This window comes from Corvus brachyrhynchos, unplaced genomic scaffold, assembly GCF_000691975.1.
Source record: "Corvus brachyrhynchos isolate BGI_N302 unplaced genomic scaffold, ASM69197v1 scaffold255, whole genome shotgun sequence".
NCBI classification, from domain to species: Eukaryota; Metazoa; Chordata; class Aves; order Passeriformes; family Corvidae; genus Corvus; species Corvus brachyrhynchos.
In genome coordinates, this window is record NW_008238358.1 from 7,684,733 (window position 1) to 7,711,186 (window position 26,454).

Consider the following 26,454-nt stretch of genomic DNA (forward strand, 5'->3'; position numbering starts at 1 on the left):
AACAAAAGTAGCTTGCGCGAAGAGGTTTGAACAACAACGCGGGGCGGTAAAACCAGCCCTGAGCGTTTGTCCTGTGAGTTAGACCTGCTGCCATTGCCTCCTGTGTCCTGACGCTGCATCTGTTTGCTTACAGGTTTGGTGCGGCACTATGAGTAGTGCACAGACAGAAGATGAAATAACACTCTTTGAAAGAGATATGAAAGAGTTTTGGATCCAGTTTAAAATCACTTATAGCACTGAACAGATCAATCAGACTTCAGCACTGAGAGATCTGTGCAAGGAGACTATAGAAGCTCTTTCAGGTAAAAAGGCTGTATGCTCCTATTAACTCTACTTTTTGCAGGTTATCATAAAAATTCTTCAGATAACTGAAGTAACTTTGCCTTACAGAGAAATGGTCAAAGAAGCTGAAAGAAGAGGACTTGATGATTGACAAAATTCAGGAGTATAACAATGGTACAGTATGGTGTTTTATTTATTGTGTCAAACCTTTATAAAATTAGCTTAATACAGCTGAATAGTATGTTTAACTTCACATTTAAAAATTTAAGTAATAACATCAGAATGAAGATAGAATGAAAACCAAACATATTTGGTTGGTTACAATGTAAATTTCAAGTCAAAAGCAGTGTGTTGAAAAACTTCACTGATGATGCAAAAATATAAAAGTCTGGCAAAAGTTCTCTGCATAGAGCTTAAGTATTTAAAACAATGAAGTATCAGAATTTTCTGACAGCAGTAGGAAAAGTAAATTAAATTGCTTAGTAAAGCTACATATTGTGAGCTTATTTATGCCTTTTCCGTATTAGTAAGAGAATATTGTCAGCTCATCAGTCTAGGGTTAACTTTGAATTTTGTAAACTTCAGAATATCAGGTAAAAATTACTGCAACTCTCATATCAGTCAGCGTTTCCATTCTTGGCTTTCTGTCATTATTTGTGGGCAGGAGCCACCATCTTCAGGCTTTGAAGATGTATACGGTGCTGGCACCAGAAACAAATTTCATCTGATTAAAATATCAGAGCAGCTCCATAGTTTGTAGTTTCTCTTAGGATTAACTTTCACTTTAAGCTTTCATATGATGCTCTTGGTATAGTTAAGCTGATTTCTCTCTGCAGCTAAGGTAGCATGCATTCCACTGTGTTCTATTCACATAAATTATTTCAAACTACTTAAGTTTTAAATATCAGGGACATACTTAATCAACTGTTTATATTCATATTTTCTTGCCTCCTTTCAGAGATTGTCCAGCAGAGCAAATATGTAGCAGAAAAAGAAGAGCAGTTGACAGAAATAAAATCGAAGCTAAATGAAGAAGAAGAGCAGCAGAAAAACTTGACTGACAGCATCCAAGAGCTTAAAGAAGAGTTGATGAAGAAAATGGAAAGTAAGTAAGAAAAGGATAATGAGTAAATTTTCTTAATTGAAGGAAGGATTGTTTTCAACACTTGCTCTTTATGGCTTTTTTGCCGTTCTAAATGGGTTTTTTTATGTGCTTGTTTTGCCTTTGATACTTATGATGGATTTTAAAATTCTAGTAAAATCTTCTAAAAAGGAAGCCGCCAAGGAGAAAGTGGAACGAGTGAGCAAGATTAAAGCATTGTTTAAAGAGCGTCTTGGATTGGAGATGCGTAGAATTCACGGTAGGTTTCTGTAATTTCCGTAGTTTCTGCGTGCACTGATACAATGTGGTTCACATTGGATTGTGCAGTGAGAACACACGAGCTTACACACCTGATCAGTTGGCTTAGCCCAGCTACTACAATTGTCTCTGAAATGGCAAAATATGTTAAAATGCATTTGTCTTGCAAAGAGACCACCAGGGTTGCTTAATTTGTCAGCATTCTAAGAATATTAAACTAACTTTGTATTGTGATTTTTAGTCATCATTGTGACTCTGTGGCGGAGGTTAATGGTGTTAATTAATTCTGTTTGTGTTTATTTTAGACGAGCAATTACAGTTTATATTCAGACACATTGACCACAAAGATCCTGACAAGCCATACATGTTTACTCTTTCCATAAATGACCAAGGGGACTATGAAGGTATGTGAATTTTCAACACTTAAATAAGAGGACTGAATCTGATGCCTCTATTTGAAAAAAAGGAGGAGAGGAGTAAAGTGCAGTTTAGTTGTAATCTTTTATCTTCCAATTTCTGAATGAAAAATCTTGCAATGGTAACGTTTCTTTAATTATGTTAATGTAATTATAAGGATGCTTCATTTTATAGTTTTTTTGTGCTACAGTGGGTGTGTATGCTGACAGGCATATTTCGACGTCTTCCAGAAGCCTAGAGGGTAGAAAAAGGGTGACATAGGTGAAAGAATAAAACTTGAAATCCAGCATTTCCCTTCTGTAAGGGCACAGCCTTTTGAATCTTAAAGCTGGTTTTGCTATATGGATCTTACTTCAGTTATGGAATTCGAGTGCTGGATAGCTTCTAGACAGATGCTACTGGGGCTGTGCCATGCCTCTAGGTAGGAACTGAACAGATTTCTGTTTTTACTAATTCAGATTTAAACTGTTGAAGTTAAAAGTCTGTCACATGCTGGGCTACATCAGTTTACAGTCTGCCTGCCTGCAGAGCAACAAAACAGTTTAGGGATGTGTTTGGGTTTTTGAGAAGGCTGTGGGTTCCTGGGAATTGCTGTAACAGCTGAGGTAGGAGCACAGCACTGATTGGGAGGTCAGGAAATCAAAAAACCTGTTATGTTCTTTGAGGCTTTCTCTTTGCTGAAAGAAAATGAGGCTATTCAAAAATAACACAGGTGGAAGCTAAAACATGAAAAGATAACAAGCTACATTAGTATTTGAGAAGCATGGAAAAACACTAATACTGTTTTTTTTTTTTTTAATAGTAGTTTAATCTTTTGCAAATTTGTGTCATTTTAGTGACTTCCTGTACTCCTCCTCTGGATTGTATTGCAGAGTTACAGCTCAAACTGAGAGAAACTAACAATTTTTCTGCATTTGTTGCCAACATCAGAAAAGCTTTCACTGCCTTATCATATAAACAGTCTGCATGAAACTAGTTTGTACCTCTCTTTCTGGCTGTAGAGCCCTCTTATTTCCTTCCTGTTAGTGAAAATATGTATTTATCCATGTCTGACTCTTAATTTCTAAATAAAGATAATGAAAGCAGTATTTTAGTCCACTGTTACCTAGGCACATTTTGGATCATTCTTCGAAGAACAGTATCACCAATTACTGCCTTAACTGAATGTCTCTGGACATGTAAGTTTTGCTCCATTACATCCATTAATGATGAAATGATTTTTATTCAGCTATCCCAGGGAGATAACCAAAATAAAGTACCTTCTGTAGTTTGTGTCTCTTTACCAAAAGCACTGATATGTCTTTCAGGTTCCTGTGTGGTTGGAATAGGCCTGAAACCTATTAAAAAAATAGGTGTGCTGAAGCTTAGCAGTTACCTCAGTTACCTGTGTCACAGGTCATGGTCTTAATTTTTACCCTAACTTGTAATCTAGAGTGTTAGCGTTTCTATTCATGTATCTAAATGGTTGTTTTTCTTCTGGTCTGTTAAACTTTGTCATTGGAAATTTTTTGACATAGCAAAGCCTGAAGTATAATGTATTAAAGTATGAAATATAGTGATGACAGATAAATCATGTGTGTATTTTGCATCTTATCAAGAAGACTATTACTGTCACAGTGCTCAGCTTTGATTTAAAATATTCTTGTTCTATCTTGTAAAGTGTTTTCGTTTTTACAGAATATTTAAATGGACAGTTGCAACAAGAAAGAAAATGCTTCATTTGATAATATACCATAGTTCAAATAAAATCTTAACTAAGTTCAGTCGTAGAAGTTCTAGTGAATCAGAAACTAATATGTAAGACCCAGTCATTTAGGCATGTTTAAATCTGGTGATTAGATCTTATCTGATCTGATAAAGTATTCTTAGTACAGTTGAAAATATTTCCCAGTCAGATGTGAACTGTATTTTAAATCACTTGGTTTGTCTAAACTCTTGATGGATGCACCACAGACTACACCCTAATCTTCTAAGAGTGCAGCTTAACAATAAAAAGTAAAAGAGATAATATAATCTGCCATTTCTTCTTCCCTATAGAGCATAATTTGCTGTTCTCTAAATAATGCATCATTTTCCTTGGTATGCCCTATTGATTTTTTTTCTTGTATTACAGCCAGTTATACACAAAGAGCAGTAAGAAGGGTAAAGGTGCCAAATGATTACACTGCAGTTTTGGAACAGAATGGCAGCAGAGAATTACTAAGCACTTCTATAATGACATCTCAGATCAAACAAATCCTCAATTTCTGCTTTGTCCATAAACCCTGTGTCCTCTCTGAGAATTCTGTAACTGACAATGGGACAAAGAGGTAAGGGATGGGAACCCGACTTCAAGGGTCTCATTGTTCATTAGTGGATTTGCCTCCTTTTCAATCATATTAACAGGAGTATTTAAGTTGCAGGTATTTCTTTCAACTAATTGCTTGTACCACTAAAGAATGCTGTAGGCACTTTTATGTAGGTCAGTGGGCTAGCCAGGAGTTAAAAAAAATTTATTGAGCCAGCTCTGCACTTCCCACTTGTATCATCTCTCCGAGGCATTACAGCTGCTGTTGGCATCTCTTCTTTCCTTGTATAGAAGCCCTTACCTTCCATGTGAGAAAGCCTATCCCTTCTGGCTTCTCACTAATGGCATTGCCCTCATATCCAGCATGACTATTCATTTTGAAGCATACCCTTGCCCTACCTCACCTGTCTGTGCCAAGCACCTCTGAGCTGCTCTGAATGTAAGAACTCCAGCATGCTCAACCAAATATTTTACTGCTGTTGTATGAAAGCAAACAGAGAGGCAGAACACAACCACCTCATTTCCATGATTTCCAATGGAGCTGTTTATTCAGTAAGGGTGTACCTATTGCTCGGACACCCTCTGTACCGTATGTGATTTGATCATCACAGGAGAAAGAAACTGAACTGCCTTGAGTAATGAAGACAAATGTTCAAACTTAGTGCTATTTTCTTTTCTTGTTAATCCCAGGCATGAGTAATTGGTGACAAAATGAATTTGTCAAGATTGCTGTGCACAGAACATAAAATATGTGACAACTACTTTATTGGAATATACATTCTTAGAAATTATTTGCTAGAGAATATGATGTACCTGGTTGTAAATGTCCTGTGCCTATGCCTAAAGCAAAAGTTTGAAATATTTATTGTGTGTAATTTAAACCTTTTGGAGCTAGAATAATGTACCTGCTTGTATTTGCCAAAGCAAATCAGAGAGAGATCTTACTTCCACTAAAACAGAGCCAGGCATTCCAAAAATGGGTTAAAGTTAGGAAAGTGTATACAATAGATTTGCTTTTTTACTTACTCTAAAATACGAGTAAAACTGGCCTGTGACTTCCATTAAAGAGCCTCGTGCTAGTGAAAGATCTGTCTTGACATTTTAAAACCTTTGTGCCTTTAACAAATGCACTTAGTAGTTCTAGAATGTCACACACCTGGATCTGTGGTAATTTGGAATTTTCTATTATGAAGCTGCACAATACAGTGATATCAAATAATAGTAAAGACAATGAGGATAACACAATAGACTGACCCAACAGATACAGCTATTGGGACCCCAGTGTGCTGGATAGTACACAAATACAGACCGAAATGTCCCAAAGAGCAGATGGGAAAGCACTTGAGCTCAAAAGCAATATGCGACTTAGGGACTATAACAACACAATCAGCTAGTGCTGGTGCTTCTTTTATTAGCAGGATCTTAAGGCAGACATAGATTCTAATGAAGGTCAGTAAAGGCTTTTTTCATAAATCAGTTTGCCCAATGCTGAACATCACTTCCCCTTTCAAAGTGCTGACCCATAATTTGCTACCAAGGGTCAAGTCTGAAATGTGTGGGCCAGGAACTAATGCTGACAATACAGCAAACTGCTGATGTTTTGGTGCTCAGCACCTCATCAAATTTATCTCATAGCATGTTTTAAAAAATCTGGGGGGAAAGTGTTGAATTTATGAGATTTTGGAAATACACTGTGAATTTAAAGGCTGCTAGGAAGACAAAAGAATACTAAATGTTAATAGCATATGTATCAAATGCATTTTATCACTATTGTTTGTATGCTAGCAGGAGGTCAAATTACTGTGAGAGTCCTTCTGGCTAACAGAACAGTTTTTTTACACACCTATTCAAACAAGAGTTGGAGGTGGTTACTCTTGGACATTGTTAGATGTATTCTGAAAAGCAGACAAGTATGGGCCACACTTGTGAAAATCAAAACAGACATGGAAGTTATGCTGTGCTTGTGTCATACTGTCTTCTCTAATGCTTCAATAAACTGAATTTATTCAGTACCTTAAAATTGTCTAAATTAGTTCTGTCACTGTAATACTGTAACATTGCTGTGAATTCATTTGTGATTTATAACTTTTTAGAAGCTCTGCTGAGCTTGACATAACAAACATATACACACATAAATCAGCCCCACAAGCAGAGTATGTATTTTAACTGTTTGAATAAGCTATACTAAATAATTGTGGTAATAGTCTTACCTTTTTGAAAGCAATAGTTGCACTTCAGTTATATGAAGCATTACTGCTAAAATAGGATTGTGTGCCTGAAGGGCTGGGAGGAATGGCTCTAAGTGCCAGACAGTGACACTCCATTCTTTTTATCCATATTATCCCTAATCACTCTGGCAGCTCCACACACAGAGTAGACCCTTTAGAGTCTTGAGCTTATAAACAAGCTGTTGCAGCAGAAGCAGAGGCACTGAAGCCTGATTTCCTACAGATCTCTGGTTTCATCCTTAAACAGTGCCATTCTCTTCATTGTAGTATCTCAACTCTTTACAGTCTAAGGATCAGAGCCATAGAACCACTGCTGAATTATGCCAGTTTGGCCCTTGCTTGGCTGCTGCTAAAGGTGCTGGACACCAGTTGTGCCCTGCCTACCCTTCTTCCAGTGCACTGATTTGTGGTTCTCCTCTTTACCTGACTGCTGACTTTAAGTACATTATAAGAACAGGGATAACTGCAACACAATCTCCTTTTCAGATTTGGACTAATTGAGCAACATGTTTGAAAGTTGTTGGGGAGACTGACAGAAGCTAAAAATAGAGTTTAGTCATGCAAGTGTGTGGTGGTTTTTCATATGACCTTTTATATATATAAGTAATTATACACTGGAATTATTAATTGAAAGAAGATACAATTAGCATCAGTTTGATTTTCTTCCTCCAGTCACAGCATGTTGAACAATGCTAATTGCTACTGACTCACCTGTTTTGAGACTGATGGGTAACTCTCTACATGGGAACATGCTCTTTGACTGACTTGCCTCAATGGATTATTTTGCACTGGCTACTGGATCAGTTCTTCATTATGTTATCTTCTACACCACAGCTTCAGCTGGAATAACTGCCTGGGCAGAGAAACAGGTCTGTTGAACACCAGCTATGTATCATTATTTTGATTTAGAAGCATGCTACACCTCATACTGATGGCAATTGCAATTATCATAAAGGAATCCAGGCTTTTAAGAGAAGACTGCATACATTAACCTTTTGGCTAAGTGAGGAGTAGGTCAAAGTCATAGGTGACCTCGTGGGTGGCTGAGTAGCTAAGTTACAGCACAATACATTAATGTAAATGCTTACCTCATAGGTTAAAAACAGGCAGACAACTAATACTTAGCTTCCCATGCAGAGCTAATGAGAGAAATTTGCTTGTCTAACTCCATGTATGACAACCTCATAATGGAAAGACAATGCAGAAAATTGGTAGTTTTGTTTTTTTAGTATTAGTTGTATCAGCATGACTTACTGGCCTGTGTTTTCTTACGCTTATTGCAAAGGTAGATAAGCCATCTGATCTTTCTAAAGGAAACAGGGAAATCCTCTTCTGACATGCAATTCTCAATGCTGTCAACTGCAACTCTGCAGCAATTACCTGTCATTTTAGGCTCCAGCCTTCTCTAAGGTTAGTCCACAATTCTGACAGTCTACTTGGGACTCATAGTGCACTACTGATCACCTTTACTAAATGTTGTGCTAATGGCATCCCAGCGAATCCAAATATGAAATTCAGAGTTGATGTGAATGCAATTTACATGAGAAAGATGGTTTACTGCTTCCAATTGCTCCTGCTGTTTCCCTTTGCTGTTAGCAACCCATTTTTCTTCTCCCAAATAATACAGTTAGCAGTCTATAATAGTTACCTGTCAAATCTTATAGAGGATTTCTTCTATGAGAATGCTCCCATGCAGAACAGCTCTGTTTGTGCTGGATGCTTGGACAAGTTGCAAGAGTAGCACAGACCATCACAGATTAACTATATGTAATCTCAATGGTTCATACACTCTTTGACAAAAAGTCTTTGAAAAAATAAGATTCAGTTAGTAGGAAATTGGTATTATAATGGAACAGTTATTAAAAAAAAAAAGGCAGCTGCTTCTAGTCTGGACAGCAGTCCTGGCTGTTGTTTACATCCACCCAGTCCAGGGGGTACCAGAGCTTGGGTCATCACTTCCTCGACATTGCTGAAGGACCAAATGTTGGACCTTTAAGTGAGCTATTTACATGCAAATCCTTTTCTGGAACTGAAATATGATGAGACTGTCCCATAAAGTAACAGCTGTGGGCAGTGATCTCACTTGGCAGATAGTTCAGTGAGAAACCACATACAAAAATGAGATCCAGGAACACCTAAATGCTTTGGATGAATTAAGTTTAATTTAAGCTTAAATGAGAGACTAAACAAAAATAAATGTGAAATAGCAAGCCTTTCTGGTAGGAAGCAGCTCTTTCAAAGATACCTTAGGAGAGCAACAGTAATTAAAATTACTATTACTGGGAGTTAAAAGGTGAGGTTATCTTCATAATCTCAGAAACAGGACATAAAATTGCTAGTTAGATTAAAGTGAGAAAGCGGATGCAAATTTAATTAAAGAAGGATCACATTTCATCTTTGGATTTCAGAACTTTTTTTGTGAGGGGAGATTGCAAAAAGTTGTGTAAACATGCAAGAAGTATGGCAGTTGTACAGGGAATTTGCTAAAAAAGTGAGAAATAACCTGCACAGTATTTTCTAGGGAGAGGACCTTGCACTTTGAAGTGTTTAAAAAGTATAAAACCCCCACCCACTATGGTGTTTTTCAGATGTCTGTGAAAAAGCATTAATTTGGGAATATAAGTATATGTTGCCAGCCAGTAGCTTAACAAAGTATGTTACCTTTTCATCTAATCAGTGATCTATAGCGCTAACATTACAAGTAGGTCATGCTGCTCTTACAGACAAAACCCACAATACTAAACTTCTAATTACTTCATTTTATATTGCACTTTCCAGTGACTAAAAGCTAACAGTTGTGTGTCACATGTAAACAATTACCTTTAAAAGTCAGAACTTCAGAAACATGTCAGTGTTGCACACAACTCTGCATTTAAGAAATCCCTCTACAAGAATCATCATTGGTTTGGCAGACTTGGGGCTGGAGAAGGTGGGTATAAAATACAAATCATCATCCTGTTCTGTGAAACCCACTTAAGCCACTTAAGAAGGCAATTAGCTGACAAGAGTAGACAGTGTAAAATCTGTCCAGGGGCAGGACTAACTGCAGCAGAATGGATCACCAAAAAGACCAAAAACCCCAGCATGATTTAGGGAAACAAGAACCCTCCACCCACACTAGCAGAGCTGGGACTAACATCCCTCCACACAAGCTCCCAACTTCCTGTCCATCACAGCATGAGCTACTGAGTCATGCAAAAATTTGCTCATCTGGCCCAGTTACACATTTGGATTCCTTCCACTCACCTTCTAAATCTACAGGAAATTGTGTCACTGACTTCTGACTCTTCTGAACCAGCAGATGTCCTGTTGTCATTTGAGAGCTGCTGTGTTTCTTGCTGTCATCTGAGAGCCACTGTGTTTCCTGTAAAGGGACCTTTACAGACTTACAGGCAGAACATAAAAAAGTCTTGCTCTTTATCACATTATCCTGAGCTGCGTTCTGTACACATTGGCTCTCCCTTGTGCTATGTAAGTTGAGGGGTATACATGGCATAGGGAGCAAAAGACGTTAGACATACAGCTGAACAATATTCCACCTAAGTAAATCTCTTCATAAATATCTTCAATGAACATGAACTGAAATGCTGTATTAAATGTAACACCAGAGTCTCTATTTATTATCACAGAGACATATTAACAACTACAATTCTAAAGAACTACAGTTCTTTAAACACAATGCAAATCCCCAGGTTTACTTCTCTTCCAGTGGCAAAATTTCAACTGGTGTGTGAAGATATGATTGGTGCCTGTGTTATGAGAACTGTTGCCCCAATTTCCTGTTGAAGTTATCAGAATGTTTTCGAGCATCCCATTTCTAAGTACTTCCTCATCATCTTTTAATGCTGCACCAGAGCCTGCCTGATAATGGTATTTTGTAGGCTTTACTTTGGTGAGCTGCAGCTTTTCCTTTGGAGAACCACGTGCAAGAGTGGCTCTCCTCTCACTTCCACAAGAGGCTAGTAGGTGGTGCTTTGCTGAGTGACAGTTTTGCCTCAATGAAAACATCTGAATGTCTTTCTAAGAAACTCTGCTCACGTAGACTGAAAAAGACAGCTTTTCCAAAGTGGGCCCAGCTGGACATTCAGGAGTTATTACCATGCAAAATTTTAATTCTGAAATCCTAGAAGAATGTCCTTTTTTGATAATAAAAATATTTTAATTTGTATAGAGAGAACTTGTCCTTCCAACACTTCCTGTTACAAATAGTTTCATACAAGAAATAACATAAAATACTGCAGTGATGAACACAGAAAAGACATACTTGGATCTGTCCAAAGAGTGCTGGAGTCTACAGTGTGGGTAACAATCTTTGAGCTAAAACAAAGGAAAACACTGTCTGCATCTCATAGAAAAAATAAGAAAACCAGCACTACATTTCTAATACTTACGTTTATTATGAAAGTGTCTCCAAATTTAAATAGCCCACAATACTGGTTGGTTCCAGAGATTTTATGAGGAATAATTATTTTCCGTATTAGAAAAAACCCCAAACCCAGTCAAATAAAAGACAGAATAACTCCCAAAGTTCCACACAGTAGCTATACATGAAAGGACTTCTAGCTAGTGCATCTCTGTATCCAAGACACGAGTTCCTACACATCACTGCATTTCTGAAAGAGTTGCTCAAGCACAGGATTGTCATGAAAACACAGGTGAAAATGTGTCATCCGCCTCACCCTGACTTGCAACAGTCAACATGCACAGTATGGTATGAGAGCTTGTGTGAAGTTAAACCCCAGAACAGCAAAAAGCTGAAGCTCAGCAGAAGCCAGAAAATGTGTAAAATTTTGTTGCACCCATTTTCAGTCATGTAAGATGATCATTTTTGCTTTTTGTCTGACACATGTGATCACTGACATAACTCCAAATGGTATTTCCTTCAGGTTTTTAATTGAAAGCAATTTCAAAGATTGAGAATTCTGTAGAGACACACTCAAACACTGTGTTTTCATTGCAACTACAATCAGAAATCTTTACAATTAAAGGCTATACATGTACACTACCTTTCCAAACTTCCACTAGAGCTTTTTAAAAGAAAAGAGAAAAAAGAATAACGTCGTCTTACTGAAGTTCCCATTAGGTCTCTGTTCCAAATCAAAACCAGTCAAAACAAGTAATACAAACTGGTTTTACTTCATGGTTTAAAGGCAACTGTAGTTTGCAGAACATTGAAGTTAGGCCTAAGGGGTTCTACACTACAGGAAGGGTAAAAATTATTCAATACTTCTCTCCCACAAATGTCATAGGAAGTAGACAATAGGGGACATACAAAAATGAATTGTAGCAAAGAGATTAAAAAAATACCAAAGCATCAACTGTATAAAACCAATGGTAGCCCATATTTCTCTGAGATACAGAAGGCTGTGGTAATGAGAAAATGAATTAAATGGGCATTAGGCTTCCTACTAGAGCACTCTGTGCAAAACACAGAGTGTCTCAATCAACCAGCATTCATCTTCAGTGACATGTGCTGCAGGGTCATGGCTTTTGCCCTCATGTCCTGTTCAGAACCAGAAAGTGATTTTCACCTGAATCAGATACAGATTTAAGACAAGAATCACTTCACTGTAAGCAACGCTTTAGTGCATGTACTTGGGTCTCAGAAAAAGCATTTGGCATTGGCAATCACACAGTCACAGAATGGTCACAGGCTGAGGCAGGAAATTTGAAGCTGGGACACCTGTACCAATTCTGCTGGAATCATTAAATAAATAACAGATAGAAAAAACTACAAAAGGGCAACAAGGAAACAGCATGGGACACTTTGGTATTTTAAAACTAGCACTACTTAACATTGATCAAGACCCAAAAGACTCCAATGTCCACCCTTGTTGTTTGATCAGGTATTTTTACTGTTTTCTACTATGTTTTTCTTTAAGAAAAACAACCAAACAAAGCCACCAACCCACCATATATTTTTCTTTCAATATAAAATAAGAAAAGGAAAGAGTAGGTAACCTGAATCTTATTTTACTATAACCTGGGCTGTCTAGGAGAGAAGACAAATTCTTACTATTTACTAATAAATTCTAATTTCCTCATTTTTCTACTTTGACATCTCAACCACTGTGTCATGTACTGTACTATAACAAAGGAGCATAGAACTCAAAGACAGAGAGGTTATAGAGTACAAACTCTCATTTCTAGAATTACTAAATGACAATTCTACAAAAAAAGTGAATATACAGAACCTTTTAAGGTCTCAGGTTTACCATGAACCATGCGAATAATTTCAGTCAATTTTCTGAAATATGTGCAATTAACCTCTAAATACTTGATGGCCTCCAAATACACCTTGCAAAGCTCTTCATCAGAAAAGCAAACAAATTCAAATGAAAAAGGAAACAATTGCATGGCATTTTCTCTGCAGAGTGGAAGATGAAGCCGAAGTTTTTGCACCCAATAGTTAGAACAATTAATTAAAGCACACTGCCATGTCTGATCACTAAAACATTTGGTCCTTCCTGTTAGAGATGGAAAAAAGTGTCAATTCATAATTTTAATGATAAACCTCTAGCTTGAAGGATCAGTCATTGTTTAGCAAAGGTTGGTGAAGTTCTCAAGGCTTCCTCTTACACTATCTCCCCAAATGTGTCATTTGAATCTCTCACCTCACTTACTTTCCAGACATATCTGTATGAAGTTTATCCTAGACTGCTAAGAACAGACTTCAAAAAGCCAGGATTACAGGGGATAAGTATGTCACTGGGTGTTAGCTGAACCAAGGTAACTGCACACATGCTTTAGCATACTACAGATGCAACTGAATTTAAACCTCAAAGGAAGAGTTTCAATCCCAGATGCCCTACTTAACAGTGGGGATCGAGGGACCTTGACAGGCTTGAGAGGGGGGCTGATGGAAACCTCATGAAATTCAGTAAAGCCAAGTGCAAGGTCCTACACCTGGGTTATGGCAATCCCAGGCACTCCTACAGGTTGAGTGGAGAAGGGATTGAGAGCAGGCCTGTGGAGAGACTTGGGGGTGATGGTTGATGAAAAACTCAATGTGAGCCATCAGTGTGTGCTCACAGCCCAGAAAGCCAAATGGATCCTGGGCTGCACCCACAGGAGTGTGGGCAAGGGAGGGGATTCTGCCCCTCTGCTCTCGTGAGACCCCACCCAGAGTACTGCAGCCAGGAGCCAGGTGTCCCCAACATAAGGAGCAAGTCCAGAGAAGGGCCACGAAGTTGATAAGAGGATTGGAGAAAAGAGGAGAAAAGTTAGAAATTAGAAAGAAATTCTTTACTTCAGGGGTGGTGAGATACTGAAAAACTTGCCCAGGGAAGTTGTGGATGCCCCCAGCCCTGGCAGTGTTCAAGGCCTGGTTGGATAAGGTCTTGAATAACCTGGTCTAGTGTAAGGTGTCCCTGCTCATGGCAGGGGGGTTGCGACTGGATGATCTTCAAGCTCCCTTCCAACCCTTAACATTCCATGATTCTATGATACCCTAACAGCATATGTACTGATGGTAAATCATCTCAAGGGTTGTAGTCTTGACTCTACATCTGAATCAACGTTACAGAGCACTGATGAAGAGGACCAACAAGGACTAAAGGCCTCTGGCACAGGGATTGTTGTTGGGGACTGCTCTATGCCCTAGTTTCACCAACACTGCAGCATGTTGTCTATGTCATGCATGTTGACAGCTCAGAGCAACATTCTGTTCTCATGTAAGACAAAGTATTTTGCCAGAATGCCATTTTTGTAACCATCTTTACAGAGGGGAAATGGTTCAGTGGAGGTAGTAATCAACACCATGAAAGAGGTGTGTTTAAACTGATATTCTCCATTACCATTTTAGCAGGTCAAATTTCACAAATTATAATCTTAATTTAATATATCCCAGGATGGTTTTATTTTGAAATCCTGGCACCATCTTTACAGTAATTACTACACAGCTGCAACTTCAAACACCATGGATAGGATACCTTCTATTGCAATCAGTGTATTTTCACATGTATAACCTGCCCTGCAGATAAATATATGAAATCAAATGCACAGGAGACAGATCAAAAAAAGTAGAGGCAGACAAACTTTCTGGGGAGAAGGAGATTTAAGTAAGGCTCCCTTGCTCCCTCAGATGTACTCATGGACATATAAGCTATGCAGCTGCTAAATTACAAGGTTATCTGGCTTACTCTAAAGATGCTCTGTGGGTAGTAGAACTGACAGATCTTTTGTGATTTACAATTTCTGAGTTTTCTTACCTTTATTGTTTACTAAGTTGAGGTACTATTTCCATTCATGCCATTCCAACCTTGCTTTTAGCACACCTTGTTCCTAACACACAGGAGTTTCTATGGATAATAAAGGTTTTAGAAGTTTTCAAGAGTGACCAGTAGAATAGGACAAATCTCAGTTTCCAAAAGAAAGAAGTGACAACACAACTTTCTTAAATGAAGTCTGTATAAAATAGTGTCTTTAAACATGTTTCATAGCATCAGAAACCATCTATATTTTACTATTTGCATAGGTGGAAGGAACCAGAAATTACTTCATGGCTCAGGTTTCCAGCTGAACACAGCACTCCAACCCCTCTGTATATAGAAGACACACTTAAGATTTTTTCCTGGTTTGTTCCTTCCTTTTTATTAAAAACTTTTTCTTTTAAATATATACACACACACACACACACACACACACACACATACACCGATGTATGTGTGTGCATGTATATATGTGTATATATATATATATGTGAGTCTTTGGTCTATAAGCACATTGTTTCTGTGTGCACACAATACTGTTGAACAGCAGGTTGCATAGTGTTACCCAAGAACCCTGCCTACTTTTGGCAGTGCTGTCACAGATCACAGAAGAGTGTCCTGCAAGAACTGTATGATCCTTAGCATCCTACATCAAACTTTGATCTAGAGACTGGAAGAAGTATGTATATAATGTTTAAGAAGATGTTTACTTAGGGTGTTGCTTTGTCTTCTTTTGGACACTATTTGTAAATCTTGGATGAAGAAGGAATACAAAATTATTTTACAGATGACCTTAGTTTTATTTGTAGAGGTGATGAAATACTGCTGAGCATTCAAAGGTTGCTATGAATTATACTAAGTGAATTTTGCTCAAGTTCTCACACATTTAAAATTAACTAATTCTAGTAATGTATGACATTCTGCCTTCTCCCTCTTCACCCTGCCAAGGAAGTGGCAATAATTTTGAGAACAATACCTAGACTGAGCTGTGTCCGAGGAAGCAATGAACTTTTCATCTGTTGTTTTTTTCCATTACACCCCTGCTCTCAATCAGGTGAACGTGCAAGAACAATTTCAGGAGTTAATGGTGCATTTGAAGAAACACGTTTTTACATGGAATCTCTGCAAAAAGCTAAAATCTGTAGAGGTCAAAAATTGAAAGGCCAAAAAAAAAAGATAAGAATGAATTTATCCTAAGTGCTGACAACAATGCTTTTGGGTATTTGCACAACAAATCAAATCTACTTCTAATGCAGTTAACCACCAAACTGAATTTTAAATTACACTAAAATAATATCCCACAATTACCACATTTTTTCCCAAATTGTGTTGGAGGATCAGTAAGTGTGATTTGATATGTGATTTCAAAACCAGTACTTTAAAACACAAAGATAGCAAAAGTATCTGAAGCAGATCTAAAATCTATAAAGCTATGTTCTATCTTACTGTAAGTAACAAATCGAGCAACTATTACTTATAGCAGATTCAGCAAAAGCAACAGGGATGGACAGAAGAGATCTGAGCATGATGCTCTCCATCACCAAGAATCCAAGACACGAAGTTTGAGAATGGATATTCCCTTTTGTCCAGAAATTCCCAAAAGAATAAAAAATAAATAATATTTCAGACAGTACAAGTGAAAATACTGCTCCCATTGTGTCAGTTACATACACATACAGCATGCCTACGTATACAGAATGGTGTGCTGTCTTCATTCACAAACAGGAAGTATGGCAGTGCGCTATCAGAATGCTTTGATACTCCTAATTTTTTCTGATGCTGAAATACATGAATAAACCGCATTCACAACTTATAATTTACTTTCAGTAGCAAACAGTTCATTCTGTTCGTGTCTCATGATTGAACTGAAGGATTAATGCTCCTCTGAGCAAGTGGCACCAGTAAGATACCCATTTGTCCCATTGGCACCGCTGGTCCCATTTGTGGCGATAGCGCTGTGTGGGGCCTTTGAGCGAGGTACTGTTTCTTCCTCATCTGAGCTTGACTCAACATCACTTCGGGCATCCTTTGCTACCTGTAGAATGTGCAAAAGAAGTAAGCAGTAGGTGACTGTAAGGAAACAACGCAGCTTTTTGGTTCAAGAGAATCAGAGAATCAACATTTTTTCAATCTGAGCTTTGAAGGCAATCTCAGCTCTGGCACACTTCTCTGCCTTTGCCTGCCTGCACTCACTTCAAACACAGATGTCTGTGCGTACATATGCCATGTGCAAAGGCAGGGTGAGAACTCAGCACTGGTGCACTGAAGGTAGCATGGCCAAGTGCGCAAGGCAAAGGGTTTTGCACAGACTGAAGTAAACAACAATCCAAGTTCCCAAGTTCATCCTAGGCTAAGTCCCTCTGCTCTCCTACTAACTACAACTTTATTTCCTGTCCTTCATTTAGAGTGCTGCTCTTTGACCTGGTAATACAAAATGTTCAACTTCCTGCCCCTTATCTCCCAACTCACTGGAGACCACATGGCTCCAGGGGACAGTGCTGTGTGCTCGCAGGAGGAGACAGGAGTACTGCTTGTAGCATAACTCACCACACCAGGTAACTCCAGTCTCTGACTTCACACAAGTGGTGAGAATGGCGCTTGCAAAATGTGGACATAGCCCAGTTCAGTCCCTAACATAGGAATCACAGTTGAACTGTGTGCCCCATTGTGTCACTGCAAAGTTGTTTCAGAAACAGATGGACCTTAGTTGCTAGGGATTTCCTGCTAATTTTCAGCTGACTTCTTTGAAAAATCTTGAAAATCTCCAAAACTATCAAGAGTCCACCAGATGTAGTACAAAAAAAAAGCATCAACAGAACAAGGTCTGAAGTTTAACCTGCATGCAGCTCTATGGATGCCATTTTCATGCCTGCTTCTACTCCTGTTTGTACAGCTGAGCATCCCAGTTTCTTCAAGATTGATCCATGGTGTGCTGGTTGCCACAATCGGGCAATTACAGCTGACTTTACTACAGCAAATGGATATAAAAGGGGGCAAAATGCATGGTGAGTCTTTTCCCTGAAGAACTAAAAACACTTAAAGAACAGGGTCACTGTGTGTAATTTTTTGCTTACAGCAATCCTTCTCTCCTCTGGAAAGTCTTCATGACAATTCCACTCTCATCTCAGAAAGAGCCATTTGCCTTTGGGGCTCCCAGTGTTGCCCTTGCAGTATCACAGTACCTGAGTGACACTGTTCTGCTTGGAACCAGTGAAAAAAAAGAACAGTTCCCATATAGCTCCCAATAAGTAAAGTTTTTAATGTCAGTGTCTAGCAAGCCCACAATTCTGACACCTGTGAAACTGGACTTCAGCTGAGGTCAGAAATTTGATTCCATACTTACACAGCTTCAATTAATAGGTTACTCCAGTGTCTTTCATATAAAGGGACTTTTATATTACAGCTGGTGGGGGTACAGAAATACACGTAGAATTACACTCTCATCAGACAGAAGAGAATGGCATCAGCACAGGGTACTAAGTATCTGGGATCAATGTGATGGCAGACCAGATAACTGAAAAATTCTGCATCATCTTAAATTCTCTTAATAGAGTCACTGCCAATTCTTTTGCTAGGGTCCTGCCCCAAAGCCAAAAAATTAAAAGAAGATTCTGTGCTGTAGCCAGTTCTGTTAAACATGTCATCTGCTCTCTTTATTTTTAAAATGCAGCAACATAGCAGAATCTTTGCACTTAAAACCCAATATGAATGCAACACATCTTGCAGTATTTTGTTTCTTTGGTTTATACCCAAAAGAACACACTGGAGTAATTTCCACAGAAGGAGTCTAGAATATAAATATATATATATACATACACACACATAGGTTTAGAACACTCCTAAGCACAGAAGTGAGTAAGAAATAGATGACCAGGATTACATTAAAAATTTAATGATAATCGATTGCTGTATCAGCTGAGCTGTTCCAAAGGTGGATATTAATACTACAAAAATAAAATAACAATTAAGGATGAAGATCTTCTGTAAGATATCTGTAATGTGTTGTGAAAATAGTTCTAATTTTTATTGCAGAAATAGAAAGAAAGGCATTGCAAGTGAGGAAGTAAGCTAAGATTTGAAGGAAGATGAATCCTCTGTATTGTGTCATACATATCCATCTCTAACCTGGTCACTGTGTTACTGCAAGTGTCTAACTCTGCTCTTGTACAATCTCAGCTTTCTCCTGCGCAATTGTTAGAACTACAAGGCGAAGGATTTACAGTCTCAAGTGTGTGTCCTGAATGCTGACAGAACAGCTGCTTATCCTGCTGAGATGTATGTATGTGTGTATATATATACACACACAAACATACATATGTATATGTATGTGTGTAAAAAAGGTTGCAGCATAATAGCACCCAGATACTACAGATAGTAGTGGAATTGAATGGTTTTAGATGATGCACAGCCAAGAAGTAAAAATGGCCTTTAAAGATAGTCTTTACTTAAATATATAAATACAAACAATGGATAAATACCAAGCAGAAACTACAAATTAAAACAAACCAACCCAAAACACAAACACCAGTGTTGTCAGAATACATGTTTTGCATAGTAAACTTAAAGAAACTTACCTGCAAGGGGTTCCACTTCCCAGCCTTCCAGCACAGCACAAGAAGAAGGATAAACAAGCAGAGTAAGAAAGAGTAGGAAGCACTCTTTGAAGTCACTGGTATAATACAGACAGGACAGCTGAGGCTAGTAATTGCTAAAAGCAGAGGAGACTAAAGCGTGGCTTCCAGGCAAAATACAGCTCGTGAATGCACTGTCTTTCACAGAGTGAGTGGCAGATTCTGGGCTCTGCCAGTGCATGGCTGAGCTCTCCAGTACATTCATAGAAAGCAATTTTCTGGAGAACAATCTCATTCACTTTGGGGTCAGTCACATCAATGCGCTGTGCTCTTTAAGAGCAAAGTGCCCTGACTTTACATGACCTGTAAGCATTAGTTCTGCCATCTACACGTGAGCACTGCATCTGCACAGCAACTGTAATGAAGTGGGCATTTCTGGGAGTGACATCTTCCTGTCAAATGTACCAGTGGCAGCAAGACACTCAATTTTAGCCCCAACAGTCTTGCTCTGGGAATACTAGAAAGAAAATATATAGCTCTTTGCAATTCCTCATTAACACCAAAACCCAGAAGATATGTAACTTTGCCACTAGCAAAAGCAGCAGAATTTCATTCTGCATTATTATTGCTATCACTTCCAGCTGTGAAATGAACATTTTGCTAACAACTACTATAATGAAGAAAAACAGAACTGGAGGCCCCAAGAAAGCAGTTTATTTGTTGGGGTTTTTTAATCTGATTTCCCTAATGTAGCTTAGTGCAGTGTACCATGTTGTAAAAAAGAAGTGTGGAAGCACATATAAATACAATCACTATACAGAGTATTATTCCTTATCTGACAATCATTAGAAGTGGGAAAAGGTTTCCAGGAAAGGAGAGTTTACCTAAAACAAGATGTGTCTTCAGTAGTGTGTTATGGATTAGGGGGAAAAAAAACCCAAACAAACATAAAATGACCTCTATTGATATTGAAAAACTTAAAATCATGAAACCGTGTTGTCTTACCTTGCCCTTTGAAATAGCTTTGTAGGCTGCCTTTATGATTAGGTAAGACCAGAAACAGTGCAGAATTTGAAGAACTATAAGCAGCACATTGAAGACCCACAAGGCAGGAAAATTGCCCAGAGCTTCATACAGTTCAAACAACGTTGTATTTAATATCCTAGAAGAAAAAAAAAATAATAACACTTTCCTTAAGCCAACAATCTCAAAGAAGTTATTTTTAAATCAAGATGACAAGTACTTGATTAGATGGGATCCACAAGGGCAGTTGGTTTCCAAAGTAATAGTGACTTGGACTGAATCACACAGGTGTCTCCAGAGAGAAACAACATCAAAATGTTGCTTTCAATATTTAACTTAATTTGTAAACACTGCATATAGAAAACAAAGATCCTCAGTGTGCATTTCTTTTCTTCATCTATCCAGCTAGCAGGTGCTGGTTGACTCAAACAACTCCTTCCCTGATTGAAAACAAAAATTACTGTATTACATGTTTTTTAAATAAAGTTATTCCATCTCAACTGCCTCCATATTGTGCCCCCATATTAGCCAATTTTTGCACAAAATCCAATTTGCATGCCACTTATGTACAACCAAGAGTGAGACTTTGCAGTTACATACAGGACAGGTGAACAATGGGGCAGTGAGGGACAGGAGACCTTATTGCAGCCTTTTGATAATTAAAGGGGGCTTATAGGGCCTGTTGAGATAAAACAATGGCTAATGGTTTTAAGCTAAAAGAGGGTAGATTCAGACTAGATATAGAGAAAAGGATTTTTAGAATGAGGGTGGTAAAACACTGGAACAGATTGCTCAGAGAGGTTGTAGACTCCCCATCCCTGGAAACATTCAAGGTCAGGTTGGAGCAACCTGATCTGGATGAAGATGTCTCTGATCATTGCAGGGGGGTTGGGCTAGATGACATTTAAAGATCCTCTGCAACCCATATCATTCTATGATTCTAAGAAATTCAGGCAATTCTAGACATTTGAACCAAATTTTTGTGAATCAGCATTTCAGATGCAGGCAGTGAACTGATGTTATAATGCTTTCTGAAGCTTTGTGAATACAGCACTAACTTTCTGCCCAAATACTCTGCCACAGCAGATAATTTCAATCTGTATCTTAGCAAACAGCCTGAGAGCAGAGTGGAGAACACACAATAGAAACAATGGCATTTTTAAAAACAAATAATGATCTAGGAATGGCTGTTATGGAACGGGAGAAAAATAAGGCAATATAAGGGTTTGTCAACCTTCATCCATTTTCCCTGCTGATGCAGAAATTCATTTAAAACTCCACTGGCTTTCTGTTCTTCTGTCCTTGGTTTACATAAACCCTCCCTGCTAGTCACTAGATGGCGCGTTTAGCCCGGCCAACACCGCAGGCTCGGGGCGCCAGCCGGGAAGGGGAGGCACCGGGACCCTGCACCGGCTCCAGAGCAGCACAGAACTCAGTGGAGAAGTTATGCATACTGGTCTCAGCTTTTTAACAAACAATCACACTTGCTACAATCCTTTCCAGCAACATAAAACCAGTTCAAGTAGTACTAACATGAAATATGTACAGACAACAAATCCAGAATACAACATTTAGTGGTAATGATTTATGTGTGTAATGCCACTGGTCAAAAATCAACCAGTGATTTCTAATACACTGGCCTTAATACTGTAGGGGTATTTCATAGTACTTCTACCTTTTTATTTTTGCCGTCTTACACTGAAATGCACATATGCTTCATAATTTATTGAGAACTTGATGTTTTATAACCTTCCTATACAGCTGTGTTTTTACACTGTCTTCTGTTTATGGTGTGAACACCAGAAAACGTTTTCCAGTTTGCAAAAACACCATTATATTATCGCTTCTGTCAGATAGAACTCTTCAGTCTCAGCTTTGTACAATTTGTTTTACCAGTGGTAGCTCTATGTGTCACAGCAACACCCCACTTTACAGTTCAAGGGGACACTCGCATCATATCAAAACAGAGGTGGAGTCAGCACTGTTCTACTTCACCAGTGCTTACTGCAGTTCTAATCATTATATCAAATTCAAACTTGAAATCAACAACTCCTGTATATAAAGTTACCATTGTTTATACTCACCTGTGTTTATGTCTAAAATTTTATATGCTAGAGAATTGTAAATGAAGCTTCTGCAGGTTTCTGTTTATATTTTAATTAACTGGACCAAATTCATCTCTGGTGACTTCCACAGAAATCAAGTAAAAAAAAAGCAGCATTAGAGATGCAGTTGGCCCACTGTTGCAGAAGTCAGGAAGACAGCAAGGCCAAAATGAATGCTTTTGGTACCAAAAGCAGTTGCATGTACAAATGACTCACATAATGTGTATCAGACGGGGAAATAAGCCTCAATGAAAAAGCAGGCTTCCTTCTAATTTGCTCATGTCTGGCAAACTAAGGACAGGACTGGAATTCTCCATTAAATCTGCATAAAGGATCTCATTAATTGCTCAGCAAAGCTAAGAGGGTTCAGTGGTCTAATGTGCAGGCTAGGTGTGCACATGGAGCTAAGGCTATGTCTAAACACCTACAGAGCAGAAGATGAGTGGAAAATACAGAAAAATGCAGAGAAAAATGGAGGTAAGAAAACAAACTCTCAAATAAATAAATTATTTCATATTAAAAGTTTGAAATGGGGAGAAAAATTGTAAGGTTATTAGTCAGAATACACAGAGAAATTCTATTTGTAGAGACTGAGGAAGGAGGGGAGGGAAGACAGGTTAGATCACTTTCCATCATTTTCACTGCTACAAGTATTCAATGGAAACATTTTAATCAACTACACAAATAATAGGGACTGGAAAAAGCAGCATGAGAATGGATTACATGGAGGAGGAAGTGCCTATAAGATGTATATACAAATAAATCCTAGATTAAAATACTCAGAAAAGCACTTCAATCTGTAAACATGCTTGCTGGAACTTTTCAAAGCTCTCCAGTAGTTAAATCCCAGCTTTTCATAATGAATGGTGGAAACTTTGATTCTTGGGTATCTGACTTGAAGCAGCTGGACTTGATCTCACAGGGGAAAATCACTTTAAGCTGCAAGTGCTCTACCTTTCTGCTAACTTTTGTCAGCATTTCTCAGATCTTTGCAATTTGAAACTAAATGTTCACTTCTGCTTTTGAAAATAATTTCTGGACTGGTTTTTTTCTGAGCCCCTGGAAGATTTTGATAGCTGGAGAACACAACACAATCTCGTGGAAGGTATTCTTCCCTTGTTAAATGCATCTCAAGGAGGGTTGTGCACCTGGCTGTGAGAAGCACTCAGTTTAGAATATTGAATTAAGCAGTATGGCTGATGAAAGCAAATAAAAATAAATTCACCACTTAAGATCCAATCTACTCTTACAGAAATCTGTGGTATTTATTTAGGAATGCTGCCACAATATCTGAGCCACTGGGAGAGAAAATCCTGTACTTACTGTACTACCACTCTAATTAAACACTCAGAACAAAATGAACACATTTTCAACAACTACTGAACAATCACCTGCAACACATCAACAGTAACACAGGCTTTTCCTCTACTCTGTAACTCTTTATCTAGCCAGCAAAGCAGTACTTGGGAGACTAGAGGTAAAAGACCCACATTTTGACTCATCAAGGTAACACTCCCATCCCACAACTTAGTGGGCCCAAGTCCAGGCTCTTGGGTTTCAGCTACTAATTCTCGGCAAGTCGATCCCTTATCTTGCACCAAGGATGAAAGGAAAACCTGGAGATGAAGGAAGAGATATAAAGAAAGAGAGGAATGGGTGGAAGAGCAAAATGCTTATTTATATTTGTGTGAGAACTGACAAAAATGTGCTGTTTGCTTCTGAAAGGGCCCAAAGAAGGATGAAAAGAGGTGAAAAGGAGGATCATGTGAAAGGAGTAGGTATTCTTCCAGACAAGCAAGAAATTAGATCAGAATGATCATAGCAGGATGATGGGCACTATTTTCACATCCAATGGGAGCAGAAACTGCAGCTGAAATTAGTGCTACTGCAAGTTGCCTTAGCTTCTGCAGCACTGTCCAGTGACCAACACACTGTGCATGCAACATGCTGAATTAAAGTCACTTCGTTAACACAGCACAATAGACAGAAGTCTCAAAATATGACCAAGGACAGCACAATATGATACCAGCTTGTCTAAATAACTCAGAATTAATGTCTTTATCTCCTTTAAGTGTGTATTAGACAACAGTATTCTATATTGCACCATAACCACCTGTATTGGGCCACCTTTCAATACTGCATACATTACCGAGAAAGTAGGTAATTACATTTATGTAATTACGTAGTTACATTAATTATCCCATTTAGTGCAAGTAACTCAACAATACTCCTACCAGCAATGCTTCAAAGCTTCTGCCTTTTTTGTAATTTTTCCTTTAAAAACCCAAACAATTGCACTTACTTCTGCCCCCAAAAGAGTAGTCTATTCTTCATTATATGTGGTAAAAAGTGACTACGACCAAACAACAAAGAGTCAGCAGTTCTAAACTGTGGATTTAGCTGTTGTATTAACTTATGTGATCTAAGAAATTTTCAAATTTCTTTACACAGTTCATTTTCTGTTAAAGATGGACACAAAGTATTGGCACACCTTGCTGGCCACATATAGATGCTGTAAGAATTAGCTTGTTTATAAAACACTGTGGACTACTTCCTTAACAGATGCCATAAAACTGACAGGTAGAAAAAAATAAAACTGAGATTCACAGATAAATGAAGAGCAGTGGAGTGTGAGAGCACATGTATGTGCACATGTTGATCAGCCACAGGATGATAAATCGGATACATTTCATCAGTGGTCAAGATTTATCTCTGAGATTCAGACCTTGATTGAAACCTAATAGGACTTCTTATCCCAGGCTGTCCTAGTTACTTTTAATGACAGTGCTACACAACAGACTTTACACACAGATATTTCTGCATGAGACTTCAAATGAGTTAAACAGCTTTTTACCTGAGAAGTGTATGGAATGATACACAAAACAGTCATCAAATTGAGGACACTTTGGTCTATAGCACTCTATGTACTGGAGTCTTCAAGCTGCAGTGCAGCTAAATATTTAATTCTAGCAAATCCAGTACATAAAGGGCTATACTGCCAGGTGTTTCATCTAAGTTTCAGCTTGGCCAGCTGCTGTGTCTATATCACTGTTCTGCTTCTTGGATCTTGCTGAGTGGGAGAACAAGCTTGTTTCCCTTTTCAGATCCTGCTGTTTTACATTTTCAGCCCTCCAGAGTATCAGTGCATGGCAATATAATGAGACCCACTATGAACCAAGAAGAGTCAGATGAACCAGTCACCCACATGCAAGCAATGAAGCAGGGAAAGCAGGACTGGGAGAGAGAGAGAGAGAGAGAGATGATCTTTCAACAGCACCTCAGACTGATTCATCAGATTGTTTGGTTGGTGGTGCTCATTACCCTCCTTCTTTTAGACAACTGACGAAAGATCTCTGCAAAATGCAGTGACAGAAAGAACATAAACTACTGAGTCAGTATTCAGAGCAACGTTAAATCCACACACTTCATTTTTATCAGTGAGGTCGCCATCACATGGCATTCTCCTCACCCACAGCAGCCCCACATCAGAGGATTTCCTGACATGGTACTAATACATGCTCAGCTGCTGTGGAGATGGGTGGCTCCTGTCCTAACACTAATCAGGAACAATACATCTTTGCAGAAATTACAGACCTGCCACTGATTCTGTGTTATTTTAAGCCCTTTGCAGATCAATAGGATTTCCAATTACTTAACTAAAATGATGGGAGCAGGCAGGAAATTATTCATGTTTGATGTACTGTAGAAGAGACCATTCTGATCAAGCTGTCACTGTCCTGGTTTCAGCTGTGCTTTTCACTCAATTCCTTCTCATCAGCAGTTACTGCTCCTGAGCTGATTCTGCAGACACTGGTATGAATAGTAGCATTTACACTCTTGTGGATAGAAAAAAGATACAAGGTCATAGACACCTTCACAATCCAAGCTCAAACCTCAGAAGAGTCCTTCAATAGATGCCAGGATATGGAGACAACTCAAATTTCCTAGCAGAGTGTAATTATACTCAGCAA

The 26,454-nt window shown here is 38.5% G+C and overlaps 2 protein-coding genes across 4 annotated transcripts in view; one reads left to right on the plus strand and one right to left on the minus strand.

Annotated features, from left to right (window-relative positions):
• Positions 1–69: 69 nt before the first annotated feature.
• Positions 70–6,366, plus strand: SPC25 (SPC25, NDC80 kinetochore complex component). Of its 3 annotated transcripts, none has more exons than XM_017735688.1 (6): positions 70–302; positions 391–456; positions 1,241–1,387; positions 1,539–1,643; positions 1,948–2,046; positions 4,173–6,366. In XM_017735688.1, exons 1-6 carry the CDS (start codon positions 149–151, stop codon positions 4,370–4,372), a joined length of 771 nt encoding a protein of 256 aa, XP_017591177.1. In that variant the 5' UTR covers positions 70–148; the 3' UTR covers positions 4,373–6,366. The 3 variants fall into 3 exon arrangements, with proteins under 3 accessions (XP_017591177.1, XP_017591178.1, XP_008633010.1); XM_017735689.1 differs by lacking the exon at positions 4,173–6,366 and adding an exon at positions 2,862–2,922 and having other exon boundaries at positions 84–302; XM_008634788.2 differs by lacking the exon at positions 4,173–6,366 and adding an exon at positions 2,896–3,822 and having other exon boundaries at positions 94–302.
• A 4,581-nt stretch (positions 6,367–10,947) lies between these two features.
• CERS6 (ceramide synthase 6) overlaps positions 10,948–26,454 on the minus strand; it is a 76,271-nt gene continuing 60,764 nt past the window's right edge. Inside the window, exons 9-11 of the mRNA XM_017735574.1 lie at positions 20,361–20,517; positions 19,359–19,382; positions 10,948–16,819 (exon numbers count right to left, since the gene is read on the minus strand). Coding sequence (XP_017591063.1) covers positions 16,658–16,819; positions 19,359–19,382; positions 20,361–20,517 — 343 coding nt within the window. The 3' untranslated portion in view covers positions 10,948–16,657. The remainder of the gene's footprint in view (positions 16,820–19,358; positions 19,383–20,360; positions 20,518–26,454) is intronic.